Source organism: Coregonus clupeaformis, chromosome 8 (genome assembly GCF_020615455.1).
Source record: "Coregonus clupeaformis isolate EN_2021a chromosome 8, ASM2061545v1, whole genome shotgun sequence".
Taxonomy (NCBI): Eukaryota; Metazoa; Chordata; class Actinopteri; order Salmoniformes; family Salmonidae; genus Coregonus; species Coregonus clupeaformis.
Genome location: NC_059199.1, coordinates 18,980,226 through 19,002,373, shown reverse-complemented (window position 1 = coordinate 19,002,373; position 22,148 = coordinate 18,980,226). Strand labels below are relative to the sequence as shown.

At 41.9% G+C, this 22,148-nt stretch overlaps 1 protein-coding gene across 8 annotated transcripts in view; it reads right to left on the bottom strand.

Annotated features, from left to right (window-relative positions):
- Positions 1 to 22,148, bottom strand: part of LOC121571232 (collagen alpha-1(XXV) chain-like) — a 516,412-nt gene that overhangs the window by 119,779 nt on the left and 374,485 nt on the right. For all 8 annotated transcript variants that reach the window (XM_041882570.1, XM_041882569.1, XM_041882567.1 and 5 more), the window contains one exon: positions 8,430 to 8,456. In XM_041882570.1, coding sequence (XP_041738504.1) covers positions 8,430 to 8,456 — 27 coding nt within the window. The remainder of the gene's footprint in view (positions 1 to 8,429; positions 8,457 to 22,148) is intronic.

Genomic DNA, 22,148 nt, shown 5'->3' with positions numbered 1-22,148 from the left:
CATTCATATTCTGACTATCTTTGAAACTCACTTAGATAATACCTTTGATGATACATTGGTAGTAATACAAGGTTATAAAAAATCTCAGAAAATATAGAAATGCCAATGGTGGAGGTGTTGCTGTTTACATTAAGAACCACATTCCTGTGAAGATTAGAGAAGATCTCATGTTAAATACTGTTGAGGTAATATGGCTACAGGTTCATCTGCCTCACCTAAAGCCAATTCCAGTGGGAAGCTGCTATAGACCACCAAGTGCTAACAGTTAGTATCTGGATAACATGTGTGAAATGCTTTATAATGTATGTGATATCAGTAGAGAGGTATACTTTCTGGGTGATTTAAATATTGACTGGCTTTCATCAGGCTGCCCACTCAAGAGAAAGCTTCAAACTGTAACCAGTGCCTGTAACCTGGTTCAGGTTATCAATCAACCTACCAGGGTGGTTACAAACAGTACAGGAATTAAATCATCAACATGTATTGATCATATCTTTACTAATGCTGCAGATATTTGTTTGAAAGCAGTATCCAAATCCATTGGATGTAGTGATCACAATATTGCAGCTATATCTAGGAAAACCAAAGTTCCAAAGGCTGGGCCTAATATTGTGTATAAGAGGTCATACAAGACGTTTTGTAGTGATTCATATGTTGTTGATGTAAAGAATATATGTTGGTCCGTGGTGTGAAATGAGGAGCAAACAGACACTGCACTTGACACATTTATGAAATTGTTTATTCCAGTTACTAATAAACATTCACCCATTAAGAAAATGACTGTAAAAACTGTTAAATCCCCGTGGATTGATGAGGAATTGAAAAATGTTATGGTTGAGAGGGATGAGGCAAAAGGAATGGAAAATAAGTCTGGCTGCACAACCGATTGGCAAATGTATTGCAAATTGAGAAATCATGTGACTAAACTGAAAAAAAGAAGAAACAACACTATGAAAAAAGGAGCACCTTAAATGCAATGTTGGGAGAAAAGGCAAACTCAGCTCCATCATTCATTGAATCAGATGGCTCATTCATCACAACACCAACTGATATTGCCAACTACTGTAATACTTTTTTAATTGGCAAGATTAGCCAACTTTTGCAACCATTGCTGACACTCCACATCCAAGTATATTTGACAAAATTAAGAAAGACAAGCATTGTAATTTTGAATTCCGTAAAGTGAGTGTGGAAGTGGTGGACAATTTATTGTTGTCTATTAACAATGACAAGCCACCAGGGTCTGAAAACATGGATGGAAAATTGCTGAGGATAACAGCGGATGATATTGCCACTCCAATTTGCCATATTTTCAGTTTAAGCCTACTAGAATGTGTGTGCCCCCGGCTTGGAGGGAAGCAAAAGTCATTCCGCTACCTAAGAATAGTAAAGCCCCCTTTACTGGCTCAAACAGCCAACCAATTAGCCTGTTACCAACCCTTAGTAAACTATTGGAAAAAATTGTGTTTGACCAGATACAATGCTATTTTACTATAAACAAACTTTCAGCATGCTTATAGAGAAGGGCAATCAACAAGCACAGCACTTACACAAATGACTGATGATTGGCTGAGAGAAATTGATAATAAAAAAGATTGTGGGGGCTGTTTTGTTAGACTTCAGTGCGGCTTTTGACATTATCGATCACAGTCGGCTGCTGGAAAAACGTACCTGTTATGGCTTTACACCCCCTGCTATAATGTGGATAAAGAGTTACTTGTCTAACAGAACACAGAGGGTGTTCTTTAATGGAAGCCTCTCAAACATAATCCAGGTACAATCAGGAATTCCCAAGGGCAGCTGTCTAGGCCCCTTGCTTTTTTCCATCTTTACTAATGACATGCCACTGCCTTTGAGTAAAGCCAGTGTGTATACAGTGGGGGAAAAAAGTATTTAGTCAGCCACCAATTGTGTAAGTTCTCCCACTTAAAAAGATGAGAGAGATCTGTAATTTTCATCATAGGTACACGTCAACTATGACAGACAAAATTAGATTTTTTTTCTCCAGAAAATCACATTGTAGGATTTTTAATGAATTTATTTGCAAATGATGGTGGAAAATAAGTATTTGGTCAATAACAAAAGTTTCTCAATACTTTGTTATATACCCTTTGTTGGCAATGACACAGGTCAAACGTTTTCTGTAAGTCTTCACAAGGTTTTCACACACTGTTGCAGGTATTTTGGCCCATTCCTCCATGCAGATCTCCTCTAGAGCAGTGATGTTTTGGGGCTGTCGCTGGGCAACACGGACTTTCAACTCCCTCCAAAGATTTTCTATGGGGTTGAGATCTGGAGACTGGCTAGGCCACTCCAGGACCTTGAAATTCTTCTTACAAAGCCACTCCTTCGTTGCCCGGGCGGTGTGTTTGGGATCATTGTCATGCTGAAAGACCCAGCCACGTTTCATCTTCAATGCCCTTGCTGATGGAAGGAGGTTTTCAAATCAAATCAAATTTTATTGGCCACATGCGCCGAAGACAACAGGTGCAGACATTACAGTGAAAGGCTTACTTACAGCCCTTAACCAACAGTGCATTTATTTTTAACAAAAAAGTAAAAATAAAACAACAACAAAAAAAGTGTTGAGAAAAAAAGAGCAGAAGTAAAATAAAATAACAGTAGGGAGGCTATATATACAGGGGGGTACCGGTGCAGAGTCAATGTGCGGGGGCACCGGCTAGTTTCACTCAAAATCTCACGATACATTGTCCCATTCATTCTTTCCTTTACACGGATCAGTCGTCCTGGTCCCTTTGCAGAAAAACAGCCCCAAAGCATGATGTTTCCACCCCCATGCTTCACAGTAGGTATGGTGTTCTTTGGATGCATCTCAGCATTCTTTGTCCTCCAAACACGACGAGTTGAGTTTTTACCAAAAAGTTCTATTTTGGTTTCATCTGACCATATGACATTCTCCCAATCCTCTTCTGGATCATCCAAATGCACTCTAGCAAACTTCAGACGGGCCTGGACATGTACTGGCTTAAGCAGGAGGACACGTCTGGCACTGCAGGATTTGAGTCCCTGGCGGCGTAGTGTGTTACTGATGGTAGGCTTTGTTACTTTGGTCCCAGCTCTCTGCAGGTCATTCACTAGATCCCCCCGTGTGGTTCTGGGATTTTTGCTCACCGTTCTTGTGATCATTTTGACCCCATGGGGTGAGATCTTGCGTGGAGCCCCAGATCGAGGGAGATTATCAGTGGTCTTGTATGTCTTCCATTTCCTAATAATTGCTCCCACAGTTGATTTCTTCAAACCAAGCGGCTTACCTATTGCAGATTCAGTCTTCCCAGCCTGGTGCAGGTCTACAATTTTGTTTCTGGTGTCCTTTGACAGCTCTTTGGTCTTGGCCATAGTGGAGTTTGGAGTGTGACTGTTTGAGGTTGTGGACAGGTGTCTTTTATACTGATAACAAGTTCAAACAGGTGCCATTAATACAGGTAACGAGTGGAGGACAGAGGAGCCTCTTAAAGACGAAGTTACAGGTCTATGAGAGCCAGAAATCTTGCTTGTTTGTAGGTGACCAAATACTTATTTTCCACCATAATTTGCAAATAAATTCATAAAAAATCCTACAATGTGATTTTCTGGATTTTTTTTTCTCAATTTGCCTGTCATAGTTGACGTGTACCTATGATGAACATAACAGGCCTCTCTCATCTTTTTAAGTGGGAGAACTTGCACAATTGGTGGCTGACTAAATACTTTTTTCCCCCACTGTATGTATGCGGATGACTCAACACTATACACGTCAGCTACTACAGCAACTGAAATAACTGGAACACTTAACAAAGAGTTGCAGTTAATTTCGGAATGGGTGGCAAGGAATAAGTAAGTCCTGAATATTTCCAAAACTAAAAGCATTGTATTTGGGTCAAATCATTCACTAAACCTTAAACCTCAACTACATCTCATAATGAATCATGTGGAAATTGAGCAGGTTGAGGTGACTAAACTGCTTGGAGTAACCTTGGATGGTAGACTGTCATGGTCAAAGCATATTGATACAACAGTAGCTAAGATGGTGAGAACAAGGCATGTCCTACAGGCCTTAGTTTTGTCGCACCTAGACTACTGTTCAGTAGTGTGGTCAGGTGCCACAAAAGAGGGACTTGGGAAAATTGCAGTTGGCTCAGAACTGGGCAGCACGGCTGGCCCTTAAAACTACACGGAGAGCTAACATTAATGACATGCATGTCAGTCTCTCCTGGCTAAGAGTGGAAGAGAGATTGACTTCATCACTGCTTGTTTTTGTAAGAGGTGTCGACAAGCTGAATGTACTGAGCTGTCTGTTTGGAATACTGGCACACCCATGCATACCCCAGAAGACATGCCACCAGAGGTCTCTTCACAGTCCCCAAGTTCAGAACAGACTGTGGGAGGCACACAATACTACATAGAGCCATGACTACAAGGAACTCTATTCCACATCAAGTAACTCATGCAATAAAATTTGATTTAAAAAACAGATACAAATACACCTTATGGAACAGCGGGGACTGTGAAGAGACACAAACAGAGGCACAGACACATGCATACACATGATAACATATGCACTATACACACACGTACACATGGATTTTGTGTTGTAGATATGTGGAAGTAGAGTAGTGGCCTGAGGGCACACACTTAATCTGTTGTGAATTTATTGTAATGTTTTTAAAATAGTATAACTGCCTAAATTTTGCTGGACCCCAGGAAGAGTAGCTGCTGCCTTGGCAACAGCTAATGGGGATCCATAATAAATACAAATAAATACAAATCTACCATATTACACTCTTATTGTTGTTTGGATCCTGGATGCTGATAATAATAATAATATACCATTTAGCAGACACTTTTATCGAAAGCGACTTACAGTCATGCGTGCATACATTTTTGTGTATGGGTGGTCCCGGGGATTGAACCCACTACCTTGGCGTTACAAGCGCCGTGCTCTACCAGCTGAGCTACAGAGGACCACAATGGGACAAGCAGCGTTCCAAGCCATGCTGTATTGGCCGTCACAGATACACCTATGCCTGCTTACAGTTCCATCCAAAAATTATCACTGCGCTTCCATAAGAATACCATGTTCATGTTGCTGTCCGAATCATCTCTTGTATTTTATCTCTTATTTCCCCTTTCTTCCAGCCTAGCATAGTCAGGGCCAGACGGATTACCAGGACGTGTACTCCGAGCATGTGCTGAGCAACTGGCAAGTGTCTTCACCGACATTTACAACATGTCCCTGACTGAGTCTGTAATACCAACATGTTTCAAGCAGACCACCATAGTCCCCGTGCCCAAGGACACTAAGATAACCTGCCTAAAAGACTACCGACCCGTAGCACTGACGTCTGTAGCCATGAAGTGCTTTGAAAGGCTGGTCATGGCTCACATCAACACCATTATCCCAGAAACCCTAGACCCACTCCAATTTGCATACCGCCCCAACAGATCCACAGATGATGCAGTCTCTATTGCACTCCACACTGCCCTTTCCCACCTGGACAAGAGGAAAACCTATGTGAGAATGCTATTAATTGACTACAGCTCAGCGTTCAACACCATAGTGCCCTCAAAGCTTATCCCTAAGCTAAGGATCCTGGGACTAAACACCTCCCTCTGCAACTGGATCCTGGACTTCCTGACGGGCCGCCCCCAGGTGGTAAGGGTAGGTAACAACACATCTGCCACGCTGATCCTCAACACGGGGGCCCCTCAGGGGTGCGTGCTCAGTCCCCTCCTGTACTCCCTGTTCACCCATGACTGCATGGCCAGGCACAACTCCAACACCATCATTAAGTTTGCCGACAACACAACAGTGGTAGGCCTGATCACCGACAACGATGAGACAGCCTATATGGAGGAGGTCAGAGACCTGGCCGTGTGGTGCCAGGATAACAACCTCTCCCTCAACGTGACCAAGACAAAGGAAATGATTGTGGACTACAGGAAAAAAAAGAGGACTGAGCACGCCCCCATTCTCATCAACAGGGCTGTAGTGGAACAGGTTGAGAGCTTCAAGTTCCTTGGTGTCCACATCACCAACAAACTATCATGGTCCAAACACACCAAGACAGTCGTGAAGAGGGAACGACAAAGCCTATTCCCCCTCAGGAGACTGAAAAGATTTGGCATGGGTCCTCAGATATTCTCCTGAACAGCTAATCATGGCTACCAGGACTATTTTCACCCCCACCCCATCTTTTTTACGCTGCTGCTACTCTGTTAATTATTTATGCATAGTCACTTTAACTCTACCCACATGTACATATTACCTCAACTAGCCGGTGCCCCCACACATTGACTCTGCACCGGTACCCCCCTGTATATAGCCTCCCTACTGTTATTTTATTTTACTACTGCTCGTTTTTTCCCCAACACTTTTTTGTTGTTGTTTTACTGTACTTTTTTATAAAAAAATTAATGCATTGTTGGTTAAGGGCTGTAAGTAAGCATTTCACGGACTTCAGTATGACTATATAAGTGCAGGTCAACATAGTTTTATATGATTCAGAACAATGACGAGACCGCCTACCCAACAATGTCGAGACCGCCTACAGGGAGGAGGTGAGGGCTCTGGGAGTGTGGTGCCAGGAAAATAACCTCTCACTCAACATCAACAAAACAAAGGAGATGATCGTGGACTTCAGGAAACAGCAGAGGGTGCACCCCCCTATCCACATCGACGGGACCGCAGTGGAGAAGGTGGAAAGCTTCAAGTTCCTTGGCGTACACATCACCGACAAACTGAAATGGTCCACCCACGCAGACAGTGTGGTGAAGAAGGCACAACAGAGCATCTTCAACCTCAGGAGGTTGAAGAAATGTGGCTTATCACCTAAAACCCTCACAAACTTTTACAGATGCACAATTGAGAGCATCCTGTCGAACTGTATCACCACCTGGTACGGCAACTGCGCCGCCCACAACCGCAGGGCTCTCCAGAGGGTGGTGCGGTCTGTCGAACGCATTACCGGGGGCAAACTACCCGCCCTCCAAGACACATACAGCACCCGATGTCACAGGAAGGCCAAAAAGATCATCAAGGACATCAACCACCCGAGCCACTGCCTGTTCACCCCGCTATCATCCAGAAGGCGAGGTCAGTACAGGTGCATCAAAGCTGGGACCGAGAGAATGAAAAACAGCTTCTATCTCAAGGCCATCAGACTGTTAAATAGCCATCACTAGCACATTAGAGGCTGCTGCTGCTGCCTATTGAAATCACTGGCCACTTTAAGAAATGGAACACTAGTCACTTTAATAATGTTTACATATCTGCACTACTCATCTCATATGTATATACTGCATTGCTTGTCCATATATGTATATATCCTTAAATCCCATTCCTTACTTTTTTGTGTGTATTGGGTATTTGTTGTGTAATTGTTAGATATTACTGCACTGTCGGAGCTAGAAGCACAAGCATTTCGCTACACCCACTATAACATCTGCTAAACACATTTACATTTACGTCATTTAGCAGACAATCTTATCCAGAGCGACATACAATTAGTGAGTGCATACGTACCGTATTTTCCGCACTATAAGGCGCACCGGAGTATAAGCCGCAGCAGCTAAATTGAATGATATTGAATGATGTGTACATATATAAGCCACACTGGACTATAAGCCGCAGGTGTTTTAATGTTTAATTACCATATGTAAGGGTTCGTGCACAGAGGGGATTGTCGGGAAAGAGACAAACTGTCTCGCTCTCGTAATGTCTGTCTGTCTTGCTCTCGTTCTGTCTCTCGTTCTGTCTCTCGTACCACTCTCGGTTCCACTTTTACTTTTGCGCGCTACCTGTCTCACTCTTTTCCGGCCTCCAGCTTTTCCTGCTGGAGCCCGCCGCTTAAAGGTGGGGGGCGCGGACCGGTCATAGAGCCCATAGAGTTAAAGTTGGTGGACTGTAACCTGTAAAATCCATAGATTTAGGAGGTCTTCCAGTGGCCGTTAGCTGTAAAAATCCATAGATTAGCCGCACCGTTATATAAGCCGCAGGGTCGAAAAATTGGAAAAAAGGCGCGGCTTATAGTCCGAAAATTACGGTAATTTTTATTTTTTCATACTGGCCCCCAGTGGGAATCGAACCCACAACCCTGGCGTTGCAAACGCCATGCTCTACCAACTGAGCTACATCCCTACCGGCCATTCCCTCCCCTACCCTGGACCAATTGTGCGCCGCCCCATGGGCCTCCCGGTCGCGGCCGGCTATGACAGAGCCTGGATTCGAACCAGGATCTCTAGTGGCACAGCTAGCACTTCGATGCAGTGCCTTAGACCACTGCACCACTCGTGACAAATACTATGTGACAAATACAATTTGATTTGATTTGATTTGAGAAGCGAATGAATGCATTATTCACCTTCCGATTTACCTAAGGGAGAAACTTTGCTGGTTTAAGAATGGTTATAGAAGATTAAATCAACTCTACCTTTTGTCCTGGTGGCCCCTCAGGTCCCTAGAAAGAAAGAGGAAAATTATTCATGATGTTAGATGAAATAATATGATTTCCTCTGCCAACACGGTCACAAGGGAGAGACTCGCCCTGCCCCTAGTGGTATGGTTTAATTCCCTGAAAACAAAAATGTGTCGTTAGGACGTCATGAAATGGTTGCCTAAAGTCGCCAGGATGTTTTGTCATATTCCTGTGGAGGTTTTGTTTACTTCCCGGTTTGTTCCTGGGACGTCCCTGAGGATGATTTTAGGACATTCTCGGTTGTGTCATGGTCCTGTGGAGGTTTTGTCTACTTCCCGGTTTGTTCCTGGGACATCTCTGATGATGATTTTAGGATGTTCTCGGGGACATTGTGTCATGGTCCTATGGAGGTTTTGTCAAGTTCCCGGTTTTTTCCGGAGATGTCCCCAAGGGATGTCCTCACCTGGTTTTGAACTCACAAGATCTTGGTTCACGGCAATGACTGCTGTCACTTGTATTGCTACACTTTGCACTTCGAAGTAAATCTCAGCTCTGTTAAAAATACACTCAAATGTTTTATCATAATGATATAGTAGTAACATAATTACAGAGCAATATGCAACACCAACATTAGACAACTATACAGAAAATCCTCAAATTGCTGAAATAAGTCAATCAAATTAATGATGAGAGAATAGTCTGATCCTAATAACTGAAATAGCAGTGCCGATAGCGCTCTTTTGCTAAGTGTAGAGATGTAATTTAGGTAATAAATGTGTAGGGGACTTCTGAGAATGCTACTGACTTTTGTGGGGCTGCAGAAAGATCAGCATACTCCAAATCCAGAGGTTGTGAGTTCAAATCCCAGGGATTGTCTATACCATTCTCAGATGTCCCCTACACAGCTATGTTAAATTGTATTCTTCATACTATAAAATAATATAAAAGAATGCCACGGAATTCTAAGCAAATCTTGTCTGCTAAATAAACTAGTGTAGCCCACATCCATATGGCATAGCCAGATCAGGGCCTAACTTATGGACAACTCAGAGTATGCTATTATGTTCTTCTGAAATAGATTTCCTTCATACAATATCATGTTTCTTTAGACCTGTCTAAATTAAATAATGGATTTATTGTGATGGTGTAGGCTATATTAAATTGATTTATTATACTTTTTAAAAATGTAAATATTCAAAAGGTCTGCATCAGTGGCTTGTAGGAGCCAGGAGATGCTAAATGTGTTTATATTAATTGCCGGTCAATTACCGTGAGACCGGCAGTTATTTGCTTAACAATCACCGGCTGACAAAATGTCATGACTGCCACAGCCCTAGGTGGGGTCATATTAAAAAGGTAGTACTATAAAAGTGATCATGTCAAATGTAATCATAGTGTCAGATTTCCTACACTATTTTAGCTGAACATCGTCCCACTTACCTTAAACCCCCCATCCCATTTCATTACTTTACTGGTTTGGGACACCTGGGACCATCATGCGACGTCCTGACGACTGGTAAAACAAATGTCATGAGAAAGTATTGAAAATGTCCTCAACGACATCCTGGTAACTTACAGAGAACCTGACAAAGGACCCCTTGGGACCATCATGCAACGTCCTAATGACTGGTAAAATAAATGACCAGTCCTGGTAACTTACAGGGAACTAGTCAAAGTGTGACCAATTTGCCTAGCATATGCAATTAAATATTTTACTGTGTGACCTGGAGTTTTATTTTGGTAGAACCAGTGCGGCTAAAAGAAAATCCAATGAAAAAATGTAATGCAATATTTTGTCGCAACATTCTTCTGTACACTGCTCAAACAAGACAGTCTGTCTCCTACGGTTGCTTGCTTCCAGTTCCCGGGCCACACACACCAAGCTCCGCCCCGTGTCACTCAAGCCGGCAGCACACAGTTCCTTCATGCTGTTTATTCATGCATTCAACATATTATTTCAAAACAAGAACAATGCTGCTTTCCACATTGCTTCTAAATATGAATCCACATTTTCTCTATTATACTATTAGTTTGTGCATCTTGCTCTCTGCAAAACGTGAGTTAGTTAGTCTAAGGAAGCTGGCATGTGCCTAAAATAATGCTAACAGTTAACTAGCTAGCTGGCTAGCTGAATGCCATTTAGCTAAATGCAGTGGTGGTGTAGATCAGCATGTTGTTTGTGCAATGACATGTTCTGAATCAGATAGCCTTTTCTAAAATATTTGTCTAAATTCAACATCTATTCAAATGTGATTAGGTTCCCCTGGGAAACACTGACCAACACTTTGGTTCCTACCCTGTCATACCTCCTACCTGGCTTTTTCATTTGTTGTCATGCCAAACAACACCAACCATAGAATTAGAATAATCATTATATTTCTATGATTACAACAGTTCACCCAAGTGTGTTGATCTCCATTGAATGTACAAAACATTGGGAACACCTGATATTTCCATGACATAGACTGGCCAGGTGAATCCAGGTGAAAGCTATGATCCCTTATTGATGTCACTTGTTAAATCCACTTTAATCAGTGTAGATGAAGGGAAGGAGACAGGTTGAAGAAGGATTTTAAGGCTTGAGACAATTGAAACATGGATTGTGTATGTGTGCCATTCAGACGGTGAATGGGCAAGACAAAATATTTAAGTGCCTTTGAATGGGGTATGGTAGTGGGTGCCAGGCGCACCAGTTTGAGTGTGTCAAGAACTGCAACGCTGTTGGATTTTTCATGCTCAACAGTTTCCCGTGTGTATCAAGAATGGTTCACCACCCAATGGACATCCAGCCAACTTGACACAACTGTGGGAAGCATTGGAGACAACATGGTCCACCATCCCTGTGGATGCTTTCAACACCTCATAGAGTCCATGCCCTGAGGAATTGAGGCTGTTCTGAGGGCAAAAGGGGGTGCAACTCAATATTAGGAAGGTTAATGTTTTGTACACTCAGTGTATATCGCAAGTCAAATTGCAAAATTTGGTAAAACAATCGCTATTCAATTGTTTTACCATATTGTGTAGCCCTACTAACAACCTGGTAATTTTACCAGTATATGCAAACATTTAGGGGCACAGAAAGAAGTAAAAGTGATATCTTCTTCAGGAGATGTGCTTCCAAAGTAAGTAGGATTCATACAGGCCAAATGTAGGCTATATCTCAATCAATTAAAACATATATTTCTCTGGTGCTTCTACATTTTATGTGGTGCTCCTAACTTTTCTAAGTTAGGAGCACCAGTGCTACCATTTTTTTGGGGGGGAGCCCTGCTTGGGACCATCATTAAACATCCTAACGACTATTAAAATAAATGTCCTGAGAACGGTATTAAAAAGTCCTGACATGGTCCTCACTGACGTCCTGGTAACTTACATGGAACTAGACAGAGAACGTTCCCTTGTGATCATCATTTAACATCCAAAAGGTACACTAAATATCCTGAGAATGTTCAAAAAAAATATTTCATGATATCCTGGAATGTACCGGGAACTACACAAACCCCTTTTGGGTACCATGACACAACGTTCTGGTGGCAGCAAACTAGGACCTATTTAGAACATCCCTGTGTGTTTATAGAAGTCATTCCCTAATGGTCATTCAAATACCTTATTGTAACGTTCTGTCGGTAGTAAACCAGGACCTGTACTGGACTTTTTGTAAATGTCCCAAGGACAACGCCAAGACGTTATTGTCACGTTCTGTCTGTAACAATCCAGGACCAGTCTAAAACGTCCCCTTGTTGTCATTGAATGTCTAGAGGACAACGTCCTGTCAGAACAAAATAGGGACCTATTTGTAACGTTCCCTATTGGTTATGCTAAGACCTTATTGTAATGTTCTGTCTGTAATAATACAGGACCTGTCTGAAACGTCCCCTTGTGGTCATTGAATGTTCCAAGGATAATATTCTATCAGAACCAAATAGGAACCTTATTTGTAATGTGTAACGTCCCCTATTGGACATTAAAATACATTTTTTATAACGCTATCCTGCAACCAAATTGGGACCTGTACTAAATGTCCCCTTATGGTCCCAAGGTTAACGTCATGTTTTAATGTTCCTAGAAAGTTCTCAGAATATCATTGGGATAAAGTCTCGCCAAAACCTTAAAAGGGACCTAATGGGAACAACGCCTAATATCCTTATGACGTCCCCTGTTTGCTGGCTAGTGAGCAATGAGCACAAACCCTCAAGGCAGTTTAAGAAAATAATTACAATCAATCCCTTGTTAAATTTTTGGTAAGAAAAAATACAGTGTGCTTTGGATCGTAAATATAAATTTTGAATGAGGTCAGAATAAAGAAAGCGCTAGTGATTGTATTTTACATGTAGATTTTTCCTTCATTTCTTCCCCTTCCATGGCAAAATTACATTTATTGTCTTTTATTTTACTGGGCAAGTCAGTTAAGAACAAATTCTTATTTACAATGACGGCCTACACCGGCCAAACCCGGACGACGCTGAGATGCAGTGCCTTAGACCACTAAGCCACTTGGGAGCCCAATTGTCTATGGAATTACAGTTGAAGTCAGAAGTTTACATGCACCTTAGCCAAATACATTTAAACTCAGTTTTTCACAATTCCTGACATATAATCATAGTAAGAATTCCCTGTCTTAGGTCAGTTAGGATCACCACTTTATTTTAAGAATGTGAAATGTCAGAATAATAGTAGAGAGAATGATTTATTTCAGCTTTTATTTCTTTCATCACATTCCCAGTGGGTCAGAGGTTTACATACACTCAATTAGTATTTGGTAGTATTGCCTTTAAATTATTTAACTTGGGTCAAACGTTTCGGGTACCCTTCCACAAGCTTCCCACAATAAGTTGGGTGAATGTTGGCCCATTCCTCCTGACAGACCTGGTGTAACTGAGTCAGGTTTGTAGGCCTCCTTGCTCGCACACGCTTTTTCAGTTCTGACCACAAATGTTCTATAGGATTGAGGTCAGGGCTTTGTGATGGCCACTCCAATACCTTGACTTTGTTGTCCTTAAGCCATTTTGCCACAACTTTGGAAGTTTGCTTGGGGTCATTGTCCATTTAGAAGACCCATTTGCGACCAATCTTTAACTTCCTGACTGATGTCTTGAGATGTTGCTTCAATATATCCACATAATTTTCCTTCATCATGATGCCATCTATTTTGTGAAGTGCACCAGTCCCTCCTGCAGCAAAGCACCCCCACAGCATGATGCTGCCACCCCCGTGCTTCACGGTTGGGATGGTGTTCTTCGGCATGCAATTAACCCCCTTTTTCCTCCAAACATAACGATGGTCATTATGGCCAAACAGTTATATTCTTGTTTCATCAGACCAGAGGACATTTCTCCAAAAAGTACGATCGTTGTCCCCATGTGCAGTTGCAAACTGTAGTCTGGCTTTTTATGGTGGTTTTGGAGCAGTGGCTTCTTCCTTGCTGAGCGGCCTTTCAGGTTATGTCGATATAAGACTTGTTTTACTGTGGATATAGATACTTTTGTACCTGTTTCCTCCAGCATCTTCACAAGGTCCTTTGCTGTTGTTCTGGGATTGATTTGCACTTTTCGCACCCAAGTACGTTCATCTCTAGGAGACAGAATGCGTCTCCTTCCTAAGCGGTATGACGGCTGCGTGGTCCCATGGTGTTTATACTTGCATACTATTGTTTATACAGATGAACGTGGTACCTTCAGGCGTTTGGAAATTGGTCTACAATTTGTTTTCTGAGGTCTTGGCTGATTTCTTTTGATTTTCCCATGAAGTCAAGCAAAGAGGCACTGAGTTTGAAGGTAGGCCTTGAAATACATCCACAGATATAACTCCAATTGAATCAAATGATGTCAATTAGCCTATCAGAAGCTTCTAAAGCCATGACATAATTTTCTGGAATTTTCAAAGCTGTTTAATGGCACAGTCAACTTAGTGTACCCACTGGAATTGTGATACAGTGAATTATAAGTGAAATAATCTGTCTGTAAACAATTGTTGGAAAAATTACTTGTGTCATGCACAAAGTAGATGTCCTAACTGACTTGCCAAAACTACAGTTTGTTACAAGAAATTTGTGGAGTGGTTGAAAAACGAGTTTTAATAATTCCAACCTAAGTGTAGGTAAACTTCCGACTTCAACTGTACATTGGACTTGTCCAGGACTGAATAAAAGAAGATTGCAAATGTCTCATTGCATACTATAAAAAAAAAAAAAAACAAGGTCATAGATAGTCTACAGTGGCAGCTGCATTGTTTCTAGGCCTTTGTGGACCCACAGTGGAAGATGAGCCAGAATGGTGCATTGTTTGATTAAGAACTATTTGATCCTCCAGGAAGCCATTTTGGACCTGCAACTAGCTGAAGAACAGTTCCCTTGGCAAGTCATTGGAGGAAAAAAGCTGTCTGACTGACAGTGAAAAGTTTCAGACACAAAGGCGCATGGCGGCGTCGTCTTCAACTGGATTCACTCTCAATTTCAGCCGATGGGCTAGAGAACACTATGCTGTTGAGAGGCCACCTCAGTCCATCAACACCTGCTTACTGGGCTGTTGTGACACTATTGTTTGCAAAAAATTATTGCGCAGTCGGTTCACTGGAAGATGCCATTTGGCGCATCACAGTGCTGTCCTCCAAATTGGGATGGAGCCAGGAGGCTCTTCAGATCACGCCCCAGTCAACCTGAACAAGGGCTGTGTATGGAACAACAGTTAACCTTTAACTGGCATTCTGCTGATCTCGTCTAATGTAAAAGGCCTGTGAAAAGACAGGCGGCATACACCCACAGTACCATTTTCCCATTTCTCTCTCTTCCTTGAAGTGATGAATCTTCACATTATGTTGAAAATAAAATTGGGAGCAAGAGCATGGAGATTCTCCATTTAGTCAGATGCCACACTTCACATTTCGCACAGCCCAGACGTGTAAGGGGGCTGAGTAGCCGTTCGAAGGGGGCAGTGTAGCGATCCTCGCTATTTAAGCTACGTTACAATTCCCACCAAGTAAGTTAATCCTTTTGGAGCAATGAGTACAAAAAAATATTTAAATGTATGCACTCACTACTGTAAGTCGCTCTGGATAAGAGCTTCTGCTTAATGACTAACATGTAAATATATAAAATGTAGGCTGTTTGCTTTTCACCCCAGTGACCCAGGTTCTATTCCCTGCCCCGCAATAATTCCCACCTCTACAATAAACTATTTTTTCTTTCTTTTTTTCTCACTCGCTCCACATAAAAAACATGACATTCGTTAAACAGTTAATACAATTTGTATTCCAAATTCAACAGGCCTTCAAAGCTTTGTTTGCATGTTTAAGAGGCTGGCCTGTAAAAATACCTGCGGCTCCATGTTCTCTCTCGTAATGGCCTACAGTTGCAGAGGCTTTCCTATGATTAGAGAACCTTAATAAATGAACAACTTCTCCCCTACCTACCACGAGAATAATAAAAAAAATGTAGTAGTCTGGAAAAGCTTTTGTTAGCAATACTCACTGGTTCAGGAAAAACATCTTTATGACCCACTTGGTATGTGAGCGCATGGGCCGCTTGCTATAGAGCTAATTAGCCTAGCTGGAGCTGAGAGCATTCAAAGCCAAGGAGTTTCTTCTGGAAAATCAAGAGCCTCTTGTGGACAGGGCAATGCTGCCTTGTCTTCAGCTTAGATTATTGACATTGAGAACATATTTTATTTGGAAATATGTCAGAAAAATGTCCATTGTGGTTATGTGAGCTTGTTTGCAATAAACAACCGAAACTATGTAACCCAATACACAAATACACAACATGAACTAACCATTCAGAAGAGGTCCGTTTGACCAACCCAGTTACTGAATGCAGTGATTGGTTCATGCATTAATTCATGACCGGGAAATAACTGACTTCATTGCCAGTGGACTGGCTTTATTCCCACACTCTACATTAGAACCTCTGCCAACTGTAGAAGACGTTGAAAAGCTTTGTCAGAGTACAGCTCTCATCGAGGGGCCCTGGGAAACTGTGGCCAGGATTCAATCAAAGGGGCATTGTTGACAAGTGCATTGCACTTGACTTGTAAAGACAATTTATAGTGCCTTCAGAAATTATTCACACCCCTTGACGTTTTCCACATTTTGTTGTGTTACAGCCTGAATGTAATTTCTATTTTTGTCACTGGCCTACACACAATACCCCATAATGTCAAAGTGGAATGAGTTTTTTTGAAATTTTTACAAATGAATAATAAATCAAAACCTGAAAAACCTAGAGTCAATAAGTATTCAACCCCTTTGTTATGGCAGACCTAAATAAGTTCAGGAGTAATAATGTGCTTACAAGTCACATAATAAGTTGCATGGACTCACTCTGTGTGCAATAAAAGCGTTTAACATGATTTTTGAATAATTACCTCATCTCTGTACCCCACACATACAATTATCTGTAAGGTCCCTCAGTCGAGCAGTATATTTCAAACACAGATTCAACCACAAATACCAGGGAGGTTTTCTTATGCCTGGCAAAGAAGGGTACCTATTAGTAGATGGTGCCCTTTGAGCATGGATAAGTTATTAATTACACTTTGGATGGTGTATCCATACACCCAGTCACTACAAAGATACAGGCATCCTTCCTAACAGTTGCTGGAGAGGAAGGAAACCACTCAGGGATTTCACCATGAGGCCAATGGTGACTTTAAAACAGTCACATAGCTTTATGGCTGTGATAGGAGAACACTGAGGATGGATCAACAACATTGTAGTTACTCCACAATACTAACCTAATTGCCAGATTGAAAAGAAGGAAGCCTGTAAAGAATAAAAATATTCCAAAACATGCATTGTGTTTGCAACAAGGAACTAAAGTAATACTGCTAAAAATGTGGCAAAGCAATTCACTTTTTGTCCTTGTCACCACCGGCCGAGGCTGCCTCCCCTCCTTGTTCGGGCAGGCTTCGGCGTTCGTCATCACCGGAGTACTAACCACTGCCGCCCCAATCATCATCACAATTGTCTTGTCACGTTATCACACACACCTGGTTCTAATCCCCTAATTAGTCAGTGTATAAGTGTTCCCTCTGCCCCCTTGTCCTTGTGGGTGATTGTTTATTGTGAAGGTTAGTGGAGCTCGGTGGAGCTCGTGTATTTTGTTCGACAGGAGTATTTTCCTGTGTGCCTTGTATTTTCCAGTGCACCTGTTTTGTGCCCTGGAGTATGTTTGACGCAGTTCTGCGTAAACCTGTATTTTGTGGATTAAAGCCTGTTATTCTGTGATTTACCCTCCTGCGCCTGACTCCTTCAACACCACCTCATCACAGTCCTGAATACAAATTGTTACGTTTGGGGCAAATCCAAAAAGTTACTGAGTACCACTCTCCATATTTTCAAGCATAGTGGTGGCCGCATCATGTTATGGGTATGCTTGTAATCATTAAGGACTGGGGAGTTTTCAGGATAAAAAAGAAATGGAATGGAGCTAAGTACAGGCAAAATACCACCAGACACTGGGAGATAATAACCTAATCTACACTGGAGTTGCTTATCAAGAAGACAGTGAATGTTACTGAGTGGCCGAGTTACAGTTTTGACTTAAATCTACTTGAAAATCTATGACAAGACCTGAAAATGGTTGTCTAGCAGCATCCAATTTGACTGAGCTTGGAGAATTTTGAAAATAATAATGGGCAAATGTTGCACAATCCAGATGTGGAAAGCTCTTAGAGACTTACCCAGAAAGTCTCACAGCTTTAATCGCTGCCAAAGGTGCTTCTACAAAGTATTGACTCAGGTGTGAATACTTACAGTGAGGGAAAAAAGTATTTGATCCGCTGCTGATTTTGTACGTTTGCCCACTGACAAAGAAATGATCAGTCTATAATTTTAATGGTAGGTTTATTTGAACAGTGAGAGACAGAATAACAACAAATAAATCCAGAAAAACACATAAATTGATTTGCATTTTAATGAGGGAAATGTGTATTTGACCCCCTCTCAATCAGAAAGATTTCTGGCTTCCAGGAGTCTTTTATACAGGTAACGAAATGAGATTAGGAGCACACTCTTAAAGGTCCACATAAGCAATCAATCAATCAGATTCCAAACTCTCCACCATGGCCAAGTCCAAAGAGCTCTCCAAGGATGTCAGGGACAAGATTGTAGACCTGCACAAGGCTGGAATGAGCTACAAGACCATCGCCAAGCAGCTTGGTGAGAAGGTGACAACAGTTGGTGCGATTATTCGCAAATGGAAGAAACACAAAATAACTGTCAATCTCCCTCGGCCTGGGGCTCCATGCAAGATCTCACCTCGTGAAGTTGCAATGATCATGAGAACGGTGAGGAATCAGCCCAGAACTACACAGGAGGAGCTTGTCAATGATCTCAAGGCAGCTGGGACCATAGTCACCAAGAAAACAATTGGTAACACACTACGCCGTGAAGGACTGAAATCCTGCAGCGCCCGCAAGGTCCCACGCTCAAGAAAGCACATATACAGGCCCGTCTGAAGTTTGCCAATGAACATCTGAATGATTCAGAGGAGAACTGGGTGAAAGTGTTGTGGTCAGATGAGACCAAAATGGAGCTCTTTGGCATCAACTCAACTCGCCGTGTTTGGAGGAGGAGGAATGCTGCCTATGACCCCAAGAACACCATCCCCACCGTCAAACATGGAGGTGGAAACATTATGCTTTGGGGGTGTTTTTCTGCTAAGGGGACAGGACAACTTCACCGCATCAAAGGGACGATGGACGGGGCCATGTACCGTCAAATCTTGGGTGAGAACCTCCTTCCCTCAGCCAGGGCATTGAAAATGGGTCGTGGATGGGTATTCCAGAATAACAATGACCCAAAACACACGGCCAAGGCAACAAAGGAGTGGCTCAAGAAGAAACACATTAAGCTCCTGGAGTGGTCTCCAGACCTTAATCCCATAGACAATCTGTGGAGGGAGCTGAAGGTTCGAGTTGCCAAACGTCAGCCTCGAAACCTAAATGACTTGGAGAAGATCTGCAAAGAGGAGTTGGACAAAATCCCTCCTGAGATGTGTGCAAACCTGGTGGCCAACTACAAGAAACGTCTGACCTCTGTGATTGTCAACAAGGGTTTTGCCACCAAGTACTAAGTCATGTTTTGCAGAGGGGTCAAATACTTATTTCCCTCATTAAAATGCAAATCAATTTATAATATTTTTGACATGCGTCTCTCACTGTTCAGATAAACCTACCATTAAAATTATATCTGTATTTCATTTTCAATACATTTGAAACATTTTCTAAAAACATGTTTTCACTTTGTCATTATGGGGTAATGTGTCTAGATGGGTGAGAAAAAAACAACAATTTGATTCATTTTGAATTTAGGCTGTTCACTTGAACCGACATCCGTAGCGTTTAAAGTGAATGCAATCTCTGCAAACATCAGGGAAATTACATTTAAAAGGTGTATTGTCGACAGTGCAGTGCACTGCTTCAGCTCAAGGTCAAAATGATAATGAGCTTATTCAACAAATCACCAGAGACATTTTTTAAAGGTAAAAGCATTTTCTACCAAACATATAATTTCACTCGATTTCAGGTCCTTCAAGCGTGTCTTTTGCTATTTACTGAAACATCTTTGCTCCTTATGTTTGGCTGGGATATTAAAGGAAACTTAATATCAAGGATACCAACATTTAAAAGTACTTTATCTCCTCATTACAAAAGGGTATGACCCCACATGCCTGCAATGCATCTCATTAAATGTCTCAGGTGAGTGTCTAGCACTATGCTGTGGTAACCTTTTGAATGATAGGATGGAGGAAATACAGTCATTCCCCTCAAAATGGACAACAACTCCATGAAACAGTGGGGAGAACGTTTCCATTGCACAATGCACATGGAATACCATTTACAATATCTCACTCATGTTCCATATTTAGCCTTTTGAAACATATTCAAACGCCGGATGAAAACTGTGTGCACGGCTGCAAACCACCTTTGGAAAGCAGAAGACCCCCTAATTTTCCTCAGCAAGACCTTATGGCACTGATGATTTCAAATTGATTAGTGAAAATATTTCCTTTTGCCCATCCTTTCTACTCCATTGAAGCTTAATCCTCCTAACCAGCACCAGATGTCCTGGATGGCTTTGGAAAACTTTGGAATTTACTTTAACCTCTTTAAGAATAGCATCTACATCCAAACGCTGAGCTGTGTCAAGTGGGCACTGACTCCTGGAGGCTGTCTTAGAGAAGCATCAACAGTGTCATGGCTCCATTGTCCTTCCAGAAATGCAGTTACCCAAAACATGATTTACTGCTTCAAAGACATCTCTGTATACCACCCCACTTGAGTTTCTCTTGGTTTGTGATTTTTATCTCCACAGCTGAGAAGTTTGGGGAGAACCAAGGGAGTCAAATGTCTGAGGCTGAAACTCAAGAGACTGACAACCTGCAGACTGACAACACAATTGTGTTTCGGCAGTGGCATTTTATGACAGTTGGGATGTGTATGCTCGTCTTACACTGCTTTAAAGGCAGAGGGATTCCCAAATGATGAACATTTTCATTGTTAAAAGTACTCGTTCCAGGAAACTAGGTGTATGTCGCGCGTCACTACTTCACAAGAGAGCCATTTGAACTTCAACTTTTTTTTTATCAAAATGCGGTTTTTGGCAGAAATACCTTCTCAAACATGTGAACTTTCATGTGCCTTAATAACAAACTTGTATGCCATCTGTAAATACGAATAAAATTGTTAAATTATGAGCCTAGTTGGTTTAGCCACGGAAAAAGACAGCAACCTTCCAGCTAGCCATGATTGGCTGAAATAATGAGTGGGCTGGACATGCCGAGAGATGAGTTCGGATTGGTCTGCCATGTAGCACACTTCTGTCTATAACATGAGTGGGTCAGTATGTGTAGGTAATCCTTTCTAACGCAGCTTTTTTGAAAGATATCACGTAGTAGAACTGCATAAGTGTTTGCTCTCCACTTTCTGAAGGACCGAGTTTTGAAATCAGTGGAATTAGAGTATGATAGCTAAGGAGATGGAGAAAATTCTGGCGTCGAAAAGAGAACACACAGTAGGCTGTTGTATAAAACACCTGTCTCCGGATTACATATTCAAACTAAGGGCAACCATGGCATCCATGCCAGAGAGGGTGAAGCGTCCATCCATGTATACGGGTAAGATAGTCTAGCTAGCTACATTTTCAGATATTACACGTTTCTAATTTTGTCAAAAAGTCATTTTCATTTCAAGTTAAAGTGTACTGTTAGCTAGCTAGCTAACTTTATCTGGCAGGCTCGCTAGCTAACGTTACATGTATGATCTGTGTAGTAATATTATTTGTATCTCAGAGCCATTTGCATTGCTAGCCTAATGTTAACGTTGAACCTGGTTGGTTAGCTACCTGCAGATTCATGCAAGGTAGTAACGTTATGAGTTGGGATTATGGTTCATTGTTTAGCTAGCTAGCAAGCTAGCTACATGTCTAAATAAAAGACTCCACTATGCAAGTAATCATTTCAATAGAATGTTCATGATGTCACAGCGACAACTGTCGATAGACGTAGCTGGTAAATTCGCTCTGGCTATCTACTCCGATTTCAGAGCTCTCTCGTCTGAGTGTGCCAGAGCGCAGAATAACTGACACATTTACGAACACTCAACACCCGTTGAATATGGCCGGTGTCAGTAAACATTGGCAAAAAAGCGTAATTAAATTGTTGCCAGCAGCACAGTTGCAGTCACCAATGCTCTGGATAACATAAAAACAGCCTAACCAGCTCTGCTAGGGCGAGTAAAA